The sequence below is a fragment of the Amia ocellicauda genome, chromosome 3 (assembly GCF_036373705.1).
Source record: "Amia ocellicauda isolate fAmiCal2 chromosome 3, fAmiCal2.hap1, whole genome shotgun sequence".
Taxonomy (NCBI): Eukaryota; Metazoa; Chordata; class Actinopteri; order Amiiformes; family Amiidae; genus Amia; species Amia ocellicauda.
The window spans coordinates 7,581,691-7,601,314 of NC_089852.1; the positions used below are offsets into that span (position 1 = coordinate 7,581,691).

At 36.2% G+C, this 19,624-nt stretch overlaps 1 protein-coding gene across 1 annotated transcript; it reads left to right on the top strand.

Moving 5' to 3' along the window:
* The first annotated feature begins 1,123 nt into the window (after positions 1-1,123).
* On the top strand, positions 1,124-19,288 carry slc16a7 (solute carrier family 16 member 7). Its single transcript, XM_066698018.1, has 5 exons — positions 1,124-1,246; positions 2,648-2,902; positions 8,690-8,833; positions 11,032-11,910; positions 17,691-19,288. The coding sequence occupies exons 2-5, from the start codon at positions 2,686-2,688 to the stop codon at positions 17,966-17,968; spliced, it is 1,518 nt and encodes a 505-aa protein (XP_066554115.1). The 5' UTR covers positions 1,124-1,246; positions 2,648-2,685; the 3' UTR covers positions 17,969-19,288.
* Positions 19,289-19,624: the final 336 nt, after the last annotated feature.

Here is a 19,624-nt window from a genome sequence, read left to right on the forward strand (position 1 = left end):
TGGTCTCTTAATTTTTTCCAGAGCTGTATATTGACTTTCCTTGTGGTATATACATATTTTATAACTAACAAATAAAAATATGTACTTTTTTGCTTCATTCCAAACACTAATTTTAGGCTTGTGAGGAAAAGTTAGCAGAGCCTCCATTATACACTTTCCCCCTTAAGTTATTCATATATGGAGATTTTAACATTCCTAAACTTGTCTTTTGCAGTAGCTGATTGAAGATTTTCCTGCCATTTTATTTTTGTGAAAAATGTATATTTGATACTTGGATATATTGAGATTACTGAAGTGTTATATTTAAACAAATATAAACAATAGAAAGGCATTGTTCTAGATCATCATTGTTTCCACATCTTTAAGTAAAATAGCATACTGTAGGATGTTTTGTAAAGAATGAAGAGATCTGTTTAAGCTTCTATAAACAATTCACTGTACATGAAATATATACATGAGGTTTATGTTTGTATTTTTAAGATATTGATCTCTTTCATAATGTTTTAACCTATCTGGTGGGACTTGCCCTGCTGTTTTTGTTCCTTACCTCCAGTTATTTATTTCATAGTGTTTGAAGCTCTTTTGAAACTACCACTACTCTTCAAAGGAATCCTACTGTGTTCGTGACCCCCAGTGAGGATAGTATGCTTATAAAACAATGCAATGATATATCAAAGGTTTACACCATTTGAAATGGTTCTGAAGTTTTGTATTGCTTAACTATGGAAACATCTGTTTGTTCAGCAGTGGACTTTAGAATCTGTTTATACGACTCTTTCCTCTATATATTTCCGCTCTTTTTTTGAGGTTGTGGATACTGAAAATTAAGAACAGATAAACTTCTGTGTAATTAATTTATGTTCTCACTACCCCCTCTTTGATGGATTTGTCTATATATGCTCTTTTGTTTAGTTTGCATGGGACATTATTAAAAGTTATGTATGGGAATGGCAATAGTAGGATAGGAAGGAGAATACATTAAATATAGACTGTTAGTATTCAGTTATGAACAGACAATGTATATCTAGATCTAGATATAGTGATACATATTTAGGCTTAAGTGTTTTCTGTCTCACACAACCCACACAACACAACACCTAGGCGTCGTGCCTGTTGCGCAGATTTCCGCAGATTTCCGCGGATCTGCGCAGCTCCGCCAATGGGATCGCTGCAGGTCACCTGACTTTTAAAGTTTTGTCAGTACTCAGCTGAAAAGGATCTTTGTGCACATCTTCATGCTTAAGAGGTAAGTTAGCTTTCATGCATATCTTTACATGTCTCAGATCCTGGTCTTATTCATTATTAGTATTAGAAATGAAGCAACGAGATATGTTATCATACTTTAGTAGTAACTTTGTTTCGGATATCCGTGCCCACGTGTGTGACTGCTGGGCATTTTGACTGAAATCTGGGACTTGAGCTGCAGCTGCTCCAGCCTCTGCATGGCCATGTAGCGCCAACTGCACATGCATGTTATTAGTCTTATTCTATTTGAATGAAAACAACAACCAAAACACGTTTTTAACTTAACATTGAAGCACAAGCTGGACGATTTCCCGTAGTTTCACAGTTGCTTCCAGTTACTACTCTGTTTGTAGCTTGTAGTCATGACTTTTGAAATGTGTAATTAGTTGTCGACCAACCAGGGATTCCCATACTGTCAGAAACTGTACATTTAAGAAGCCAGATACGTTTAATATGTAACTGCAGTGTTTCCCCCTTTATTTTTATGAATGTGAAACGATGTTTTCCTTGTCAAGTGATCAATCAATTGATTGCATTTACTACGTCGCAGCAGGTCGGGTGTCTGGGGATTAAATATGCAGATCGAGATCTGAAGAAATAACACAGACCTGCACGATCAGGTTTACTAATTTAAGACAAATACACGGGAAGGATTTTGTAAATGTCTTTGTATGTGTTTCATGAATTGCTTGAAGTATGAGCGCACCATTTCTGCGATTAACAAGTGTCATATACAGTACAGTGTGCTGTGGTGGCGGATTTCGTGAGGATTTAGATATTGATCAGGTCACTATACTCTTTCTGGGCAGATGCATGTATGTGACTGATGTTTCCATGATGTCTGGATGGGCTGCACTCGGCCAGTCACATGCAGTACTGTCACATGCTTCACTTAAAATAAATTGTGATGTTTAAATACAATTACACCCCCATTTAGCCGTCAATTTTCTTCAATTTACCAGTTTAATTTTTTAAATTATTCTCATATGTATATTTCTTATTTCCTTGTTTGCATCTTCAGATATTTGTACTGAGGGAGGAAGTGAACTAATGATCAAAGATGTGAATGTGATCTCATTGAACATATACCAAGAATTAATTTGAAACCTGATCCTCACACTTTCGACGACTGAGACACACCTTCTCTTAAAATATGTGCTTTACAATGATGGGTAATACCTGAGGATCTGGTGGTGGGGGATGGGTAATACCTGAGGATCTGGTGGTGGGGGATGGGTAATACCTGAGGATCTGGGGTCCATGGCTGCTAGAAGGTTATGAAACCCTGCTCTAGAGAGGAGTATGAAGCTACACCTTTATGAAGTTTACAAAATGTTGCACACAGCACCCTTTAAATACTATTGTGTCAAATGTGATTTATGTCAAATTGTTTTTACTGCAGGACCTAGACGGGATCTCCCTGCCAGTAACAGACACAACATGCCACCGCCACCAACTACAAAATTGGGATATACTCCTCCTGATGGAGGATGGGGATGGGCTGTTGTGTTGGGAGCCTTCATTTCTATTGGATTTTCCTATGCCTTCCCAAAAGCCTTGACAATCTATTTCAAGGACATCCAGGAATATTTCTCAATATCGTACAGTGAAATAGCCTGGGTGTCTTCCATCATGCTAGCAGCTATGTATGCAGGAGGTAAGTACTTAAGAACACCTTGCCTTGTACGTAAGGTTACAAAAAAGTGGTCAGTCTACTCCACGTTTGCACAAGACAGACGCGTTTTATTTACACACATTCCATGATTTAAGCCCACGACACGAAATGCAGATACAAGTAAATAAATAAATATTACTGAAGTTTATGTAATATATGTCAGGTTAAACATTGTTTCTTGATGTAGTGACAAGACTGTTGAAAGGTTTGTTTGCTGTATCCACAGCTGGCATCCTATACCCAGTTAAATTGTTGCCTGTAGCATTGCCCTGTGCACTCTAGACAATTGTGAATGAGTTTAAGAATATAGATGATCCCAATAGTGTGATTGGGTCAATACTTGGATGTAACTGGCTATCTGGTATTGTGCTAATTAACCTGGGAACCCTAAAATGGTGCAATGAACAAGCACTAAAGCATGTTGTGTTAAGGTGATCTACTCCCATCAGTGTCGTTGTGAGTTATTTAGAACCAACTAGTATTTTGCTATTTTCAATCATTACATAATTTCTACACCTACATAATCTCTCTGCTTGTATATTACTGTTACCGGAGAATTACCGGAGTCTGAAACCACACATGCATCATTTTATTAAAGCTTTATCATAAAGCTTCTTTCTGTTGTATTTTACAACTCATAAAAAAGTATTAAACCTACACACAGCAATAAATTGGTTTCCTGCTGACTGTAGTTGGTCATCGTCTGGTTAATTCAGTAAAAACATGGTTGGTTTCAATGACTGTCCTATTCATACCAATATCAAAGGTAATGGGAGCCTTCTTGAAAACAATTTCTTCAGTATTCTGTTTCAGCGTTTTAAAAGGAAGTCTCAGACTCAGGATTTATTTATTTTATTTGACAATGTAATTAACTCTGTGGAAGCTGCGTCAGAAGGACCCTATAGAAAGCATACAAGCTAAGTTTTGGCCTCTGTGTGCTTGGTCATCTGAATTGGTTTTTTGAAAATGATTCACTGTCTGAGGTTTGACACAGTTCAGGAGATTCTTGCCCTTGAAGCTTTTTCTTACATTTTAAAAGGTGGTGCTCTCGGGGATAATTTCTTATGCCATCCACATAAACTAAACATAATTTAAAAAAACAAATCCTGGAAAACAGTGGATCTTTAGATGCTTCTGACTACAAGCACCAACCAGGAGCATTCCATATCCTTGGTGTCTCTTCATGGCAAAGCTTGCATTGTCTTCAAAAATATTTTACATATTGGGAATTTGTTTTCTCTTGTCATCTACTTAATAGTATTTCCTGAAACTCAGTTGTTCATTGAACTAGTTTGGGATATCATAGTTGGATGAGATTAAGATTTTAAAGAAATCCATCAGCTACACCAAGGTCACTGTTTCATGATTCTTCACAGCAGTGCCATTTCACTTAACAGCAATAATGGCAGGAAGGATCTAGGTGAAATATTCCTGTGTACTTAGATTGAGTCACAAAGCTTTATCATTTTGTCCTTGGCTGCACTTCGCAAAGTCACCTGACATTTAAAAGGACAGGAATAATAGCTCTGAGATGGATCCAGGAAATGGGGATTAGTATAAATTGTTCATGAAAAACTGGATTTAGTTTATGCCATTTTGACATCCATGCCCCAGAGATACAAGAACTAAAGTATATAACTGTGATTTTTTTTTTTTTTGGTTGCCCCTTTTGAGTTTAAGCAGTACAGAATGCTAAGCTAAAAAAATAATCTGAAAAGGCAAAAATAAAAGTGATCCTTGTAATAGGCTACATAATTTAACTGTATATATTCAATTTAAAATCACAAGCGGAAGAAGCTAGAAGTATCCAATAAAACATACAGGTTGGAGTATATAAATATTTGTTTTCCATTATTTGCACACCATACTCCACACTGTTAAGAGGAAAAAAGTATTTTATTGTGGAAAAAATATACATTTAAAAATCATAATTGCATAACTTTCCACCCCCCCAGTGAGTTAATACTTGGTGGAAGCACCTTTGGCAGCAATTACAGCTGTAAGTCTGTTGAGATCGCTCTCCAATACCTATATTTGGCTACATTTGACTGTTCTTCTTTACAAAATTATCTGTTTGCCTGAAAGGTGAACTTCCGTCCTAGTTTCAGCTATCTGGCAGAGGGCAGCAGATTGTCCCTCAAGGACTTTTCTGTACTTATCTCCATTCATTTTGTCTTCTACCATGCCCCAGACCCTGCTGATGAGAAACATCCCTATAACCCACCGTACTTCACAATAGGGATGGTGTTCTTTGGATGATGTGCTGTGTTGGATATGTGCTATTGAAGCCTGTAGCCCTTGCAAAGTTGCCATTGGCATTTTCGTAGCCTCTCTGATAGTCTACTTCTTTCTCAATCATCCAGTTTGGAGGGATGGCATAATCTAGGCAGGGTCTTGGTGGTGCCATACAACTTGCACTTCTTAATCATCTTGACTGTGCCTTTGATATTTTTTATACCCATCCCCTGATCTGTGTCTTTCAACAACTTTGTCCCAGAGTTCCTTTGAAAGCTACTTGGTGCTCCTGGGTGAGTGTTTGCTTTGAAATGCACTACCCAGCAACGGGAACCTACAGGAACTGCTGAATTTATCCTGAAATCATGTGAATCTCTACAGTTTAACACATATGGAGGCTACTTAACATGGTGTGTGATTTTGAAGGAGATTGCTTATACCTGAGTTTATTTATGATTACTATTTCAAGGGTGGTGGACACTTATCCAGCCAAGCTATTTCAGTTAACATTTTTAATAAATATTTGACCGTTATCTAGAGTATGTTTTCACTTGAATTTTGTGGGATTGGATGTGTAGATAAATGAACAACTACTTTTTGGCATTTTAATTCCAGGCAACAAAAAGTTAAAATTGTGAAAGGGGTGTAGACTTTCTATAGGCAGTGTAGTATTACTAAGACAATTATTTTTAATCAAATTATTAGTGTTGAGCTCAGAATTTGATAAAAACAATGTTGCATGCTTCATAAACTGTGTTTTAAACAGGTTCATTTAATACCAAATGGTGATGATTTTCATAAGCAAAATGTTTGTCTTTATTAAACATCTTTTTTTTTTTTTCCATTGACAGCAATAGTTAAGTTTTGATTTCAAACAACTAATGCAACAGTTATTTATTTTCATGCATTTTTCACAGAGAAAGCAGTCGGCCATTAACATGCTTTCAAGCTGTCCATACCTAAAGGTTTAATCCTTTTACTGTTGACTTTTTCAATTAGCAGAGGCTTTATAAAAATAGCCAGTACATTCCAGTCACACAGGGACTGTGAATTAATATTTTCGAAATGCATTAACCCATTCAGTCTTTTCCTAGTTTCTGTTAATTAATTCTAAGGATGTATTATAAATAAACCACCTATATTTTCATAGCATCCAAATGTATTTTATCTTTATACATTTTTGTAACACAAGACACAAGATACTTTAAAGTTTGATGCTGATTTGAAATAGCCCATCCACAGCATGTAAATTAATTTCCTTTCTCTTTTATTCAAACATATTAGTTTAAATGAACTGATATTCAATTAACTGTTTATTGGTTTAAATGAAGGTTTACAATACAGTTTATTAAGTTTGTGAATACTGATAATATATGGGCTTAAGGATGTTTTTATACATTTATACAAAATATTGCGCTCAATTAATCATTTGATTCCCACAGACAGAACCTAGCTATAATTAATCTAAAAAGTGAATACATTAAATCCAGTGTGTTTGCATATGATCTGCAATCTTTTTTTTTCTTCCAATAAAAATCATTAAAAAAATTGTTTCTGCTCTTTTGTCACATGAACAAAATACTAAGATATTAGCCTAGATGTTGGAAAGATAACTGGTTAACCATAAAAACCCAAATCACATGTTGAAATTGAGGGGCAGTGATTTTATGATCACTCAGATTTTTCCTGGTTCTTAAGATATGGTAGGCCTTTATTAGAATTCATGGTTATAATCCATTTTTCTATTGTGCAGCTACTGAACGAGGCTTAGCAACCAGATTCAAACAAGGTGTCAGATAACATCAGGCAAACCGTTGTAAATATAAGCCTTGCTGTGGATTTTTAAATGGATTTTATTTTAATCTGAATTTCAACAGCCTAATATGAAGTGGGACTTTTACATTAAGTGTTAATCCTTCGTAAAGTTAATCCTCTTTTGACATTGGTCTCACTAATTCATATAGTTGTATCCCCTGGCATTGGGCGATATATTCTTCTCATGTTCTTGGTTTTAGTGTTTGAGTTTTATCAGTGTGGCTAAGCCTAAAAACATACCGCTAATGCTGGCTACAAAATAAACTGTACATGTTACCTCTGTTCATGGTTTATAAAAATATGAAATAAAAAGTAACATCAAAAGTGTTGGCTTGTACAAAGAACAAATAAACAATACATTCTTATCTAAACCAAGAATTTGAAGGAACACTATGTTTCGGAGATAACAACTTACACATTCTGTTCTGATACAGACTGGTAACTATGTAACTTATACATAAAGACAATAAATACATTCATAAAAATAACATTTAATCAACTTCCTATAGTTGGATATCACATGATAATTATGTAATAACCAGTTCCTTTTCATTCTGAGAATAGGTTAAGTTTTTGTACTTAACATGGCCTAGGACCTAATGGTCTAACCCCTCACAATTCAAGGTCAGACAGCAATAATTTAAAAAGCCAACATGAAAAAATACCACAAATGTGAGTGATGAAATAATGTTCCTTCAGATTTCCTCCAAGCTATTAAGAGTATTGGAAAGAGACCTGACAAGCTAATGACTTCAATCAGCCTTGGAACAAATGGAAGGGTTTTTACTAGTTTCAGATAAGGTGTCTTATCAATCTCAGTAGTCTTAACCCAGACCTTACAGTTTCTATTAGTCATTTTAAGCTAAATGGATTCTAGCATCTTCCACATCCTTGTTCTATCCTTGGGTTTGATTTAGAAAAGATTAAAAAAAAAAAAAAAATCTCAGGTTAGGCTGTTTTTGTTCAGTCAGAGTTTAGACTTGTGTTCTGTGAAATGTTCTAATGAAGCAGTATATAACTACTTTTATATATTTGATTGTGATATTCTGAACTGAATGAGCAGTTGCAACTGTTGTAAAAGTTAAAGACACCTAGGTTAACACGATTTTTGTAGTTCTGACCTGGCCATGCCCTGCAATGTATTTTTGAATTGCATCCAAGTATTTTTTTCCTTTATCAGCAACAATAAAAAAAAAAAAAACTGTTTCACTCATGTCTTCTTGAAATAATTTGTATGTATTTGCCAGGTATTTCTACATCTCTTAGAAATAACCTGTAAAGATCATTGTTGCACTTTACCTCTATTGTTGTTGCTTATGTGTTCTGGGGGTGAGCAAATGACTTCTGTTGCCTCATGTTTAGCAGTGTTTTTATTGAAATGACTTATTACAAATTAATTTTACTGTAGAGAAAACGTTTCTTAAAATGTTACATTTGCCATGTCTTACGACTGTTTGTTAAATTGACTTGCTACCTTTCTTAGACACTGATCAACAAGATACCCAGGTTATTAACATCAATAGCATTAATATAAAAACTGAAATTTAAGTAAACTGTACGGGGACATTTCTTTGCACCTGTCAACATCTTTCTTACCAAATGTTTGTTTATATACATATTTGTATATAATATAAACACATGATGAGAAGTTCTCATATATTATAACTTCTGCTTTCTATAGTTAACTTATAGTAAGTGTGTTTTATTTTCATTTTTCAGGTCCGGTCAGCAGTATTCTGGTCAATCGTTATGGCAGCAGGCCTGTGGTCATCACCGGAGGAGTAATGTGTGCGATTGGAATGATAGCTGCATCGTTTGGCAATACCATTATGCATTTGTATATTTGCATTGGCATCATTGGAGGTATTTCATCAACTTTATTTTCTTGTATATATATTTATAATCTGTGTATTATAATTACTATCAGGGAGTTGGACCATGAAATGTTAACAATTGGTTGACTTGATGACAATAACGTTTCGAGTTGCCGTGGGGAAGACCAGTCCTGTGCTTTTGTAGTTTTTTTTGCTATATAGGAAGTTATCACATCCCAAATCTCTGAAAAAGCACACATGATGATGACCTTTGACAACCGCTGTTATTTGGTTATTTACAGTTTAAAGTCCAAACATTTCCCTTTATAATATAATGGAACTGGAAACATTACATAAATATGTATCTAATTTGCAACACATAATAATATAAAACATTTTATATATATTTTTAAATATGGACTCCTACATGCTTTTGAGCAACCCTTAAGCAGGGCATTAGCAAATACAAATTTGGTCGAAGAGGGAGGTTGACCAAGAGGATTAGATTGTCATTGTGACATGATGTTTGCTATCTTAGCTATACCTGTAGTTGAGTAACTGTTTCACTACTCCTAGCTGATTCATTGGATATTGGACTTACCATTTGTTTGGTGGGGGGCGGAGTATTCAATGTGCACACTGCTGCCAAAACTGTGTGCTCACATTCATTGGCTATAGTATCTAAATGTGAGTCCTTCTGTGAATTTTACCTCAGTGTGTTTGTAGTGTAGTGGTAGTTCTTCTGGGAGAAATCTCTAATAAAAGTGCTGTTCATTCCAGTTCATACAGAACCATGTTGATTCTTGAATCTGTAGGGAGGGAGGTAACATTCCAACAATAATTGCGTCCTATGCGGACCCCCCCCCCCTTAATGTGAATTATTTACCATGTCCCTGAGCTAAAAGTTTTATAGGATCAGGGGTCAATGTACTAGTGAACAACTACTCATCTTATTTAGCACTGGGATCCACCGTAGTTAGAGCAGTTCAAGGCTGATGTATTGTATTGTTTGCTACTCTTTTGGGAGTTTTGTTTTAGTAATGGCAATCCAGTCAAAATGAGCCTATGATGAAATGGACCAGCCTTTGTTACACTGAGCCCAAGACTGAGTGTAATTAACCTATCGGGTTTTATTCTGATTGCCACTGAAGTCGTGGCATGACAAGGTTCCACTCCTAGTAGGGAGCCCAGAGGGAAAAACCCACAAGACTAATTATCTAGTGAAAGGAATGTGTGAAGAATGAATTGGTAGAGAAAGGCAACTGATATGCTCTTGTGGCCACTCCATCCTGCTAAAGAACACATTTGTCGAACTTCCTCAAAGTTTATTTGCAGCAACCATTCTTTCAATTATAATTTGCTAAAACTGTTCAATACTATAATATAGTGCTTTGAAAACCCAATCTTAGTTCCCAACTTTAAAGGGGAAACACTTAAATTATGCATTGTATGTACCAGAGAAAAAGTAACAACTGTGTATTGAGCTAGTTAAACAGTGTCAGTCAAAGTGCAGGTGACAGATTTAATAGGCTCATTTGAGTTCTGTCGAACATCCTAAATTGTGTTCTGTTCATCAGCATGCTGTGAACTGCTACTATTGACATTTAAGGGTTTCATAGGAAATCCATGTATGGAAGCATTATTCCTTTGATTGTTTTTTTTACTGCCCCTCTGATCTAAAGTAGCAAGCTTTTTAATAACATGCAAGATGTGTTTTGTTTTAAAGATATCAACCTTGCATTGCAAATCCAGTTTCCGTTAATCCCCCAAAATACTCTCCAGAACAATAACCTTTTCTATTTATAATTACAATGTTAGCATACACTTGGATAGTACATGGTTAGTGGTTATCCTAATTAGAAAAATGTAAATCAATTAAGGAGAGTGTTGTGGAAATTAAAAGTAGATTGTCATGTGCTGTAGATGTTTTAGAAAGTCCTAAAATGACCTAATATATCAGTCTACCAGCAAAGATATTTATCTTGCAGTGAAAAGACTAATTAAAGGAAATAGGTAGTATTAAATTGGATTTGTGGCAGAGAGGATGAATGAATGGCTGACTTGGAGCCTTAATTGATTATCAGTTAAACAGAGAAATTAATTCTAAAATTTCTGGTTTCATTAACAAGATTAATCTGACAGTTGAAATGACACAGAGCCTTAGTATTTGTGATGTACTGAAAGGATTTAACCATAATCAGGCCGCATGACACACATTTTGTAATTGTTGTAATTCTTATATTACAGGTTTTGGCCTTGCCTTCAATCTTCAACCATCTCTGACAATAATTGGAAAATACTTCTTGATAAGAAGACCAATAGCTAATGGCCTTGCCATGGCAGGGAGTCCGGTTTTCCTTTCCACCTTGGCACCCCTCAATCAGTTTCTGTTTGATAATTTTGGCTGGCGTGGAAGCTTCTTCATTCTGGGTGCGATGCTGTTGAACTGTTGTGTAGCTGGAGCTCTTTTTAGACCTATTGGAGTCCAACCTGGAAAAGCCCAGGAAAAAACAATTAAAGCCTCAAATGGAACCAATTCTGGAAAAATTACTAATGACAGTTCAGGTGAAGTAGTAAACCCACAGGCTGTGAGCTTAATGACTGGGAAGGAGCAGGAAGAAAAGAGTGGATGTCTGAAGAATGTCAGTAAATTCATAGATATTTCACTCTTCAAGCACAGAGGTTTTCTTATCTACCTCGTGGGAAATGTTCTCATGTTTTTTGGTTTCTTTGCCCCCATCGTTTTTCTAGCACCATATGCCAAACATCTTGGCATTGATGAATACTCTGCTGCTTTTTTGCTCTCAATCCTGGCCATTGTTGACATGATTGCCAGACCTGGCACGGGGTTGATAGCCAACACTAAGTGGATTAGACCAAGGATCCAGTATTTCTTTAGCTTCTCCGTAGCGTACAATGGTATCTGCCACCTCATGTGCCCTTTGGCAACGGGGTATTCAGGACTAATTGTATATGCAGTTTTCTTTGGTTTAGCATTTGGCATGGTGTGCGCTTTGCTTTTTGAAACTCTGATGGATCTTGTTGGAGCACAGCGGTTTTCCAGTGCAGTTGGACTTGTGACCATTATCGAATGCTGTCCAGTCCTTCTCGGACCACCAATCGGAGGTGAGTAGACACTATATGAAGTCATGGCCCACCAATTCATTTTTTTTTACTAACAATGACTACACTTTTGTGGGTGCTATAAATGTAATTGAGTATTGTTTATTAATAGCCATTTAAAATTGAAAATAATAAGCCTAATATTGTTGCTTCTTTTTTATTATCAATTTTATAATGTATTGTAATGTATTGTAAATTTTTGAAATTTCGCCCTACTTACACAGCATTGACCTACTTCAAGCCTACAACACACTTTTTAAAACTGTAAGGCACGGTAAGAGTTAAAACATCGCAGTTGTACATTGTAATGCATTCTGATAAAACTGGATTATCATCGGTGACTGATTTCACTTGCAGACCGCGCCAAGAGAGAACCTGTAATTGGTCACGCTTATTTACTATTCTGTTGTGAGTTAAGAGCTCATAGTTTCACTGAACAATCGCTGGAGAATTCATCCTCTTTACAAATTATGGAACATTTTAGGAGCTAAGGAACTCATAAGTGGTATGAAGGTCTCTGAACTACTTTCTTCTTTCTGCCTGACTGCACCTGCATGTTTTAAAATGAGAGATATGGTTTCTTTTCTGATGCAACTGAACAGAATTGCTCCTGACTTCTAGGTTGCACATCCATGTTACATTTTTAGGATCAGTCCTATAGTTGTGTTTTCCACTTTTACTTCATTTTATCCCCCCACTTCCTTTATTTCAAAAACATTAAATAACGATTACTTTAAAATCTGTGTAATTCAGAGAGAGTGGGCTGTAGACCCCTCAGATGATCACCTTTTACATTGAAGTGTTGAAATGACTAAGAGTTTGAACAAGGATTAATGAAGCTGGTTCTGATTTTGGCATCACAGGATGTCTGCTAGACTGGCCACAATGTTGAGCTGACTGGACACTGTACTTTCATATGTACAGCCCTCCAATGCTAACAGGTTTGCCACGGTCACTGGTTTTGTCCCTTCCCGGGCTTAACTTTGTTTTCACACTGTGGATTGTTCTGGGTTCAGAAGCATGGTAGACTACATTTTTCAATTCATTAGGAGATTTTTTATATATTTTTGAGTTGTAGTAAAGCAGCTGTGTGAAGTGAATGTCTTGCTCCACAGTTAGACAGGTGACCTTAAGTTATATGAGTCTTAGCAGCTGCTTTATTGAGGAGCTTGTTTTTTGATTGCTCATGAACATGAAAAGTAAGGCTTTTCATACAGGTTGGACATGTAAAGTGGGGGAAAAAAGTATTTGATCCCCTGCTGATTTTGTATGTTTGCCCACTGACAAAGAAATTATCAGTCTATAATTTTAATGTTAGGTGTATTTTAACAGTGAGAGACAGAATAACAACAAAAAAATCCAGAAAAATGCATTTCAAAAAAGTTATTTGCATGTTAATGAGGGAAATAAGTATTTGACCCCTTTGACTTAGTACTTGGTGGCAAAACCCTTGTTGGCAATCACAGAGGTCAGACGTTTCTTGTAGTTGGCCACCACGTTTGCACACATCTCAGGAGGGATTTTGTCCCACTCCTCTTCGCAGATCCTCTCCAAGTCATTAAGGTTTCGAGGCTGACGTTTGGCAACTCGAAACTTCAGCCCCCTCCACAGATTTTCTATGGGATTAAGGTCTGGAGACTGGCTAGGCCACTCCAGGACCTTAATGTGGTTCTTCTTGAGCCACTCCTTTGTTGCCTTGGCTGTGTGTTTTGGGTCATTGTCATGCTGGAATACCCATCCACGACCCATTTTCAATGCCCTGGCTGAGGGAAGGAGGTTCTCACCCAAGATTTGATGGTACATGGCCCCGTCCATCGTCCCTTTGATGCGGTGCAGTTGTCCCGTCCCCAGAAAAACACCCCCAAAGCATAATGTTTCCACCTCCATGTGTGACGGTGGGGATGGTGTTCTTGGGGTCATTCCTCCTCCTCCAAACACGGCGAGTTGAGTTGATGCCAAAGAGCTTGATTTTGGTCTCATCTGACCACAACACTTTCACCCAGTTCTCCTCTGAATCATTCAGATGTTGGCAGGATTTCAGTCCTTCACGGTGTTACCAGTTGTTTTCTTGGTGACTATGGTCCCAGCTGCCTTGAGATCATTAACAAGATCCTCCCGTGTAGTTCTGGGCTGATTCCTCACCGTTCTCATGATCATTGAAACTCCACGAGGTGAGATCTTGCATGGAGCCCCAGACCGAGGGAGACTGACAGTTATTTTGTGTTTCTTCCATTTGCGAATAATCGCACCAACTGTTGTCACCTTCTCGCCAAGCAGCTTGGCGATGGTCTTGTAGCCCATTCCAGCCTTGTGTAGGTCTACAATCTTGTCCCTGACATCCTTGGACAGCTCTTTGGTCTTGGCCATGATGGAGAGTTTGGAATCTGATTGATTGATTGCTTCTGTGGACAGGTGTCTTTTATACAGGTAACGAGCTGAGATTAGGAGCACTCCCTTTAAGAGAGTGCTCCTAATCTCAGTTCGTTACCTGTATAAAAGACACCTGGGAACCAGAAATCTTGCTGATTCATAGGGGATCAAATACTTATTTCCCTCATTAACATGCAAATCAATTTATAACTTTTTTGAAATGCGTTTTTCTGGATTTTTTTGCTGTTATTCTGTCTCTCACTGTTAAAATACACCTACCATTAAAATGATAGACTGATCATTTCTTTGTCAGTGGGCAAATGTACAAAATCAGCAGGGGATCAAATACTTTTTTCCCTCACTGTAAGTAAGTACAATTGATACTCTCAATTACATTTTTTTTTTATGATGCCCCCCACCAGCTCTGGCCATGACAATATTTTTTTAATTAGGTCAGCATTACATTCTTCCCCAAACCACTGGGAGTTGAAAGGTTTCCAGCTTGCAGATACTCAACTCTTTCATTGTAGATTGCAGTTCGATCAGTTGTTATAAAATGACAGTCAGAAAACTTCTTCAAAACATTTCGAATGAAGGGAAAGCTGAACAAATTACATGGAAAGGAAAACATTGCCACCTGTTGAAGCCAGCTAAAAGACTACATGTGGAATAGAAAGTATCTGAATTGTTCTAAAAGAGCACAGAAGGCAAAGTTGTTGTCTGTTTGAAATACAAAATGAAACACATTTCTTTCTCAGAGTCTTCCATTTTTTAATGAGGTATAAATTTATAGGCTGTCTGGCACTGTCTCTGACCTGTTTCAAGGTTCCCATTTAATGGAGTAAATAAATACTTCCCTACATGTTGCATTATTATGTGTTATTCTCAGGAGGGCAGAAGCTTTACATCTACCCTTACAAGGCTACCCGTTACGAGCTCCATAGTCACACAATCGGTAAACCTTTAGGTCACCCTAATTAGTGAGAAGTGAGAAAATTGCTGTAATTAGCCTTTGCTTGGTGTTTAATGAGTGAAGTCTGAATGAAATTCATTAAAGACCCTTACCTGCATGATTATTAAGCTGTGAATACATTAAAAAGCAGTGGTGCTACCAGATGGGCATAATTACTGGCCCAATCAAGGGCTATTTTAATGACAATTATATTCTCCAGTTAACACAAACGACAAATACGATTAATCAAACCCTGGCCTTCAAGCTAGGGTATTCCAAACTGAGAGCATTTTTAACTCCCTTACCTTTTGTATTTTCCACAACAACAACTCATTAAGCGCACAGTTTTAATGAGTTTATCTAACCTGTCACCTACCCTCTGATCTTTGTCTTTCAAAAACTGGCAGGTGTAAATGCTATACTAAAGTTTTTTTTATAAAAGGTTGCTTTCATAATATATAATTGATTCACATCCGAATTGTGTATTTTCTTGAGATAGATCGCAATAAGTAAATTGTGTTTAAAAAGTTCAGAACACTTCCAAGCGTCTTGTCAATATTAAAATTAATCATGCAGATGACAAAACACAGCTTCTTTCCAATGGAGCAGATGGGTCAATAAGCCCAAATAATATGTATACTATTAAAATGACCAACATTTTCATGTTCAGAATGGTTGTTGTCATTTTTGTTTAATCCATTAGACACCAGCTTGAATTCCCATGTAAATTTTAAACGGTCTATGATATTTAAATACAGTGTTGTTTTGTTGTTTAGTTTAAATCACCACAATATTTTAATTGCCTGAAACAAACCCATTGCCCCCCCTTGCAGTGTCGGCTGTTCATTATTGTAATACATGCTCCCCCCTAGGCCAGATGACACTGACTGTTTTGAAACATATTTCTATTTTCTGATTTGTTTTTTGTTAACATTTTATAAGAGAGCAGATGACAGAGTGACTGTGCTTCAAGCAGGCTGCAAATCAATTTACTTTTGCAAGATGCATGGGTTTTAACGCTTTAAGAAGATATCAGCTTTAAGCAGAAATCCCATATTTGTCACATTCCTATATTGTGCTCAATTTTATACCAGGAGTGGTCTTCTCACTCAATTTGTCATAGAATAACCAGCAAATTACTTTTCCAAAGAACACATTTCAGCATGTTTACCTTCTTAATTTCATTTTGTTGTAGGATCAGCAGAATCTCAATACTATTTCTTCATTAGTAAAGCCTTCTTTATGTGTTGTGGTGATGCCTAGAGTATTTTAAAAAAGTAAGCACATGTCGTAGTGATTTATTTACACTTCGGACACACCTGGCCAGAAAGGTAAGACTGCAGATGTTTGGGAAGTGTGGGCGAGTTTAGCAGATTGGTACTTGGCAAAGATACAGTGAGGAAGCCACTGCTCTATAAGAGTAAGGAGATTGTATTTTAAAATGCACATTATAACACTTCATCACATTTCTGGATTTCCTCAAACAAAGAAGTTCTAAACAACATAATAATGCATGCAGAATTTAGAAATATAGTGTTTACATTCAATATTGTGGTTTATATTTCTATTTGTTACTAAAACTGGCATGATATAGGAATACATAGAGGAATTATACATTGTAAAGTGGTGCCAAAATCCTTAATTACTGTACACAATTATAAAACAAAATTCTGAAGATGGGGTGTAGCACACACCATTAAGTTATTTTCAGTTATAGCTTAATTACCTGCTGATTGTAAAGCCTTTATGGTGTTTGCAGCTGTATGTCCTTTGTTGCTATGGTTCTGTATGTTGCACTTCTGACATGAGCCGTCTCTGTCTAGACATCAGAATTTTCTATTTAATCTCACAATTCTGTTTTTAAAAATGAAAATGTAGAACTATATTAATGTAAACCTAGCTTTCACATGCAATAAGAAATGTAACAACAATGACAAGGCTCTCATTATTATAAATCAAATGGCTAACACATCACACGAAGAACAAATTACCAGCATCCCTTTCTCCCAGCCTGAAAATGCTGCACCAGATGTTCATGATAGTCCTGTTACATTTAATCATTTCCCCGTGTCCCTAAAATATTTTTTTGGGACACCTGTTTGCCCCAGTTTGAGTCAGTCAACAACAGTACAATATCAGCTTTTGAAGGCACAATTTAAAGGGATATATTCTGTTGCAGTATCTATAATGCACTTTTGCCCAGTTGTAAAAATAACTCACTGTCATAAAACGCCCACTGCTGTGAAGAATGACAATAGGAACCTTCAACCGATTCTGCACTTTAAAATGAGATGGGACATTGGCTGTTGTAAATGTCACTCAAATATTTTTCACGTATGCCATAATCAAATCAAAAGATTGTGACAACAGTAGATTCATACTCTCAAGGGAACAAAATATGCCTTTGCCCGAGTTTTGTTTTGCATCATTATCCTAATCATGTGTGATATTTATCTTTCAGGTGCACTGGTGGATATATTCGGGGACTACAAATACATGTACTATGTATGTGGAGCTGTGATGCTCGTTTCCGGGATTTTCCTCTTCATTATGAACTTTTACAACTACAGAATGCTAGACAAAGAAGAAAAAGAAAGACTTAAGGAAGAGGTGGAGATGAATGTCAAGGATATCAAGGCTATTGAGGAGGGAAACGTCAAGGAAAAAGATGAAAACGAGGAAACGTCACCTGCACAGGAATCCCAGAGCAAAGAAGACCTGGATTCAAGCCAGGCCTAAAGCTGAAATCAAGCTCCGCTCTGCTCTGATACGTGGGACTGCCGGTTGTCCAAATTAGTGCACAGATATTCAACCTGATTAAATTACACAAAAGTACTGAACACTTCAATTCCTCACTGTGCTTGAAAAGGGGCACTTCTGTCTTTGACCACATCCTTCATTTGTGGGAAACAAAGGCCCCACAATTATACTGTATTTATATAGTATTAGTATGTATAAAAAACATATAAAAAAGATGTGAAGATAAAATAAACTTCACCTGTGTGACATGGAAAGTGGAAGTTATAGATGGAAGCTGAAACATCTTGGGGATGCCTTCATTCACAGTGGATTGATATTGGCTGATGGTGATATATAATGCAGAATATAATGTATAATATATGTATTATATTCTTTATATGTATAAAAAAACATTTAGATACCTTTAAACCACAATTTATATAATGATTTATATGTTATGCTACAAATATTAATATTCAACAATGATTTTTCTTAATATTGACTACAGGAGGATTCCACAACATTTCATTTGACTTTGCATTGTAAAATCCCATTTGAACTATTTATGTATCAAAATAATACATATATTCTTAAACCTTCCACAGAATACTATGGGTGGGTTTGACATCCTATAGTAGATTATTGGAAGTGTTGAGCTCCTCCTTCATTACATTAACAGCAATGGCATTAAAATAGAATTATATATTACTTCTGGAGTGAAAAACGGTTTATGAGGAGGCAGAACTGCTTTAGTAAACCAGATTTCGTAATATATATATTTTTTGGGGCAAAAAAGTTATTGTACATCTAGTGAATCAACATACAGCTCTGCAAAAAATTCAGAAGTTCAGAAATCAATGTTAAGTGGTCTCTTAATTTTTTCCAGCGCTATATATTGCAGTTAATGTTGATGACATAAAAAACTGTTTACGAATCTCCATGTCAATCATCTCATTTACACAAATTTGCTAGAAATATCAGTTATAAAATAGGTAATAAACCTTTTAATTATTATCATTAATACTGTTTTTTTAATTGATTAAATATGTAATAGAATAACATCATAAAATGTGATAATAAAACAGTCAATACATCTGTTATTTTTTCTTTCACACAAAACTGAATATTAGAAAACTTCTTGAGTTTAACTTGATCTAAGTCATATACATGACAAGCCAATGTATTCTTCACTAACCAAAGGGATATTACATGCCAAGGTTGAAAAGTACTTTTTTGTTTGTTTTAGAAACATGTATTGCCTTAAGTTCTCATTTATGGAAAGTACTTAAAAAATAAAATGAAAATTAACAGACTGCTACACATCTGTTTCTTGATTGGGTGATTTATTTTGTGATGGATAAGGGATGTGAATATTTTCCAGGTTTGGAGACACCCAAGGAAAAGTTACCTAATTCAATTTTAGGCAGCTATCTGTTATGAGACCAGCTTGGTATAGATTCAAGCATGGCTGAGTTGACAAGGAACCTTTTTTTTTTTTAATCTATACAGTGAGGGAACAAAGTAATTGATCCCCTGCTGATTTTGTACGTTTGCCCTCTGACAAAGAAATGATCAGTCTATAATTTTAATGGTTGGTGTATTTTAACAGTGAGAGACAGAATAACAAAAAAAAAAAAAAAAAAACGCATTTCAAAA

Excerpts from the sequence above, each read along its gene's own strand:
- slc16a7 (XM_066698018.1), top strand. The coding sequence starts at position 2,686 with ATGCCACCGCCACCAACTACAAAATTGGGATATACTCCTCCTGATGGA. Across the intron at positions 2,903-8,689 it reads AGCAGCTATGTATGCAGGAG|GTCCGGTCAGCAGTATTCTG; the intron begins GTAAGTACTTAA and ends TTCATTTTTCAG. Across the intron at positions 8,834-11,031 it reads TTGCATTGGCATCATTGGAG|GTTTTGGCCTTGCCTTCAAT; the intron begins GTATTTCATCAA and ends CTTATATTACAG.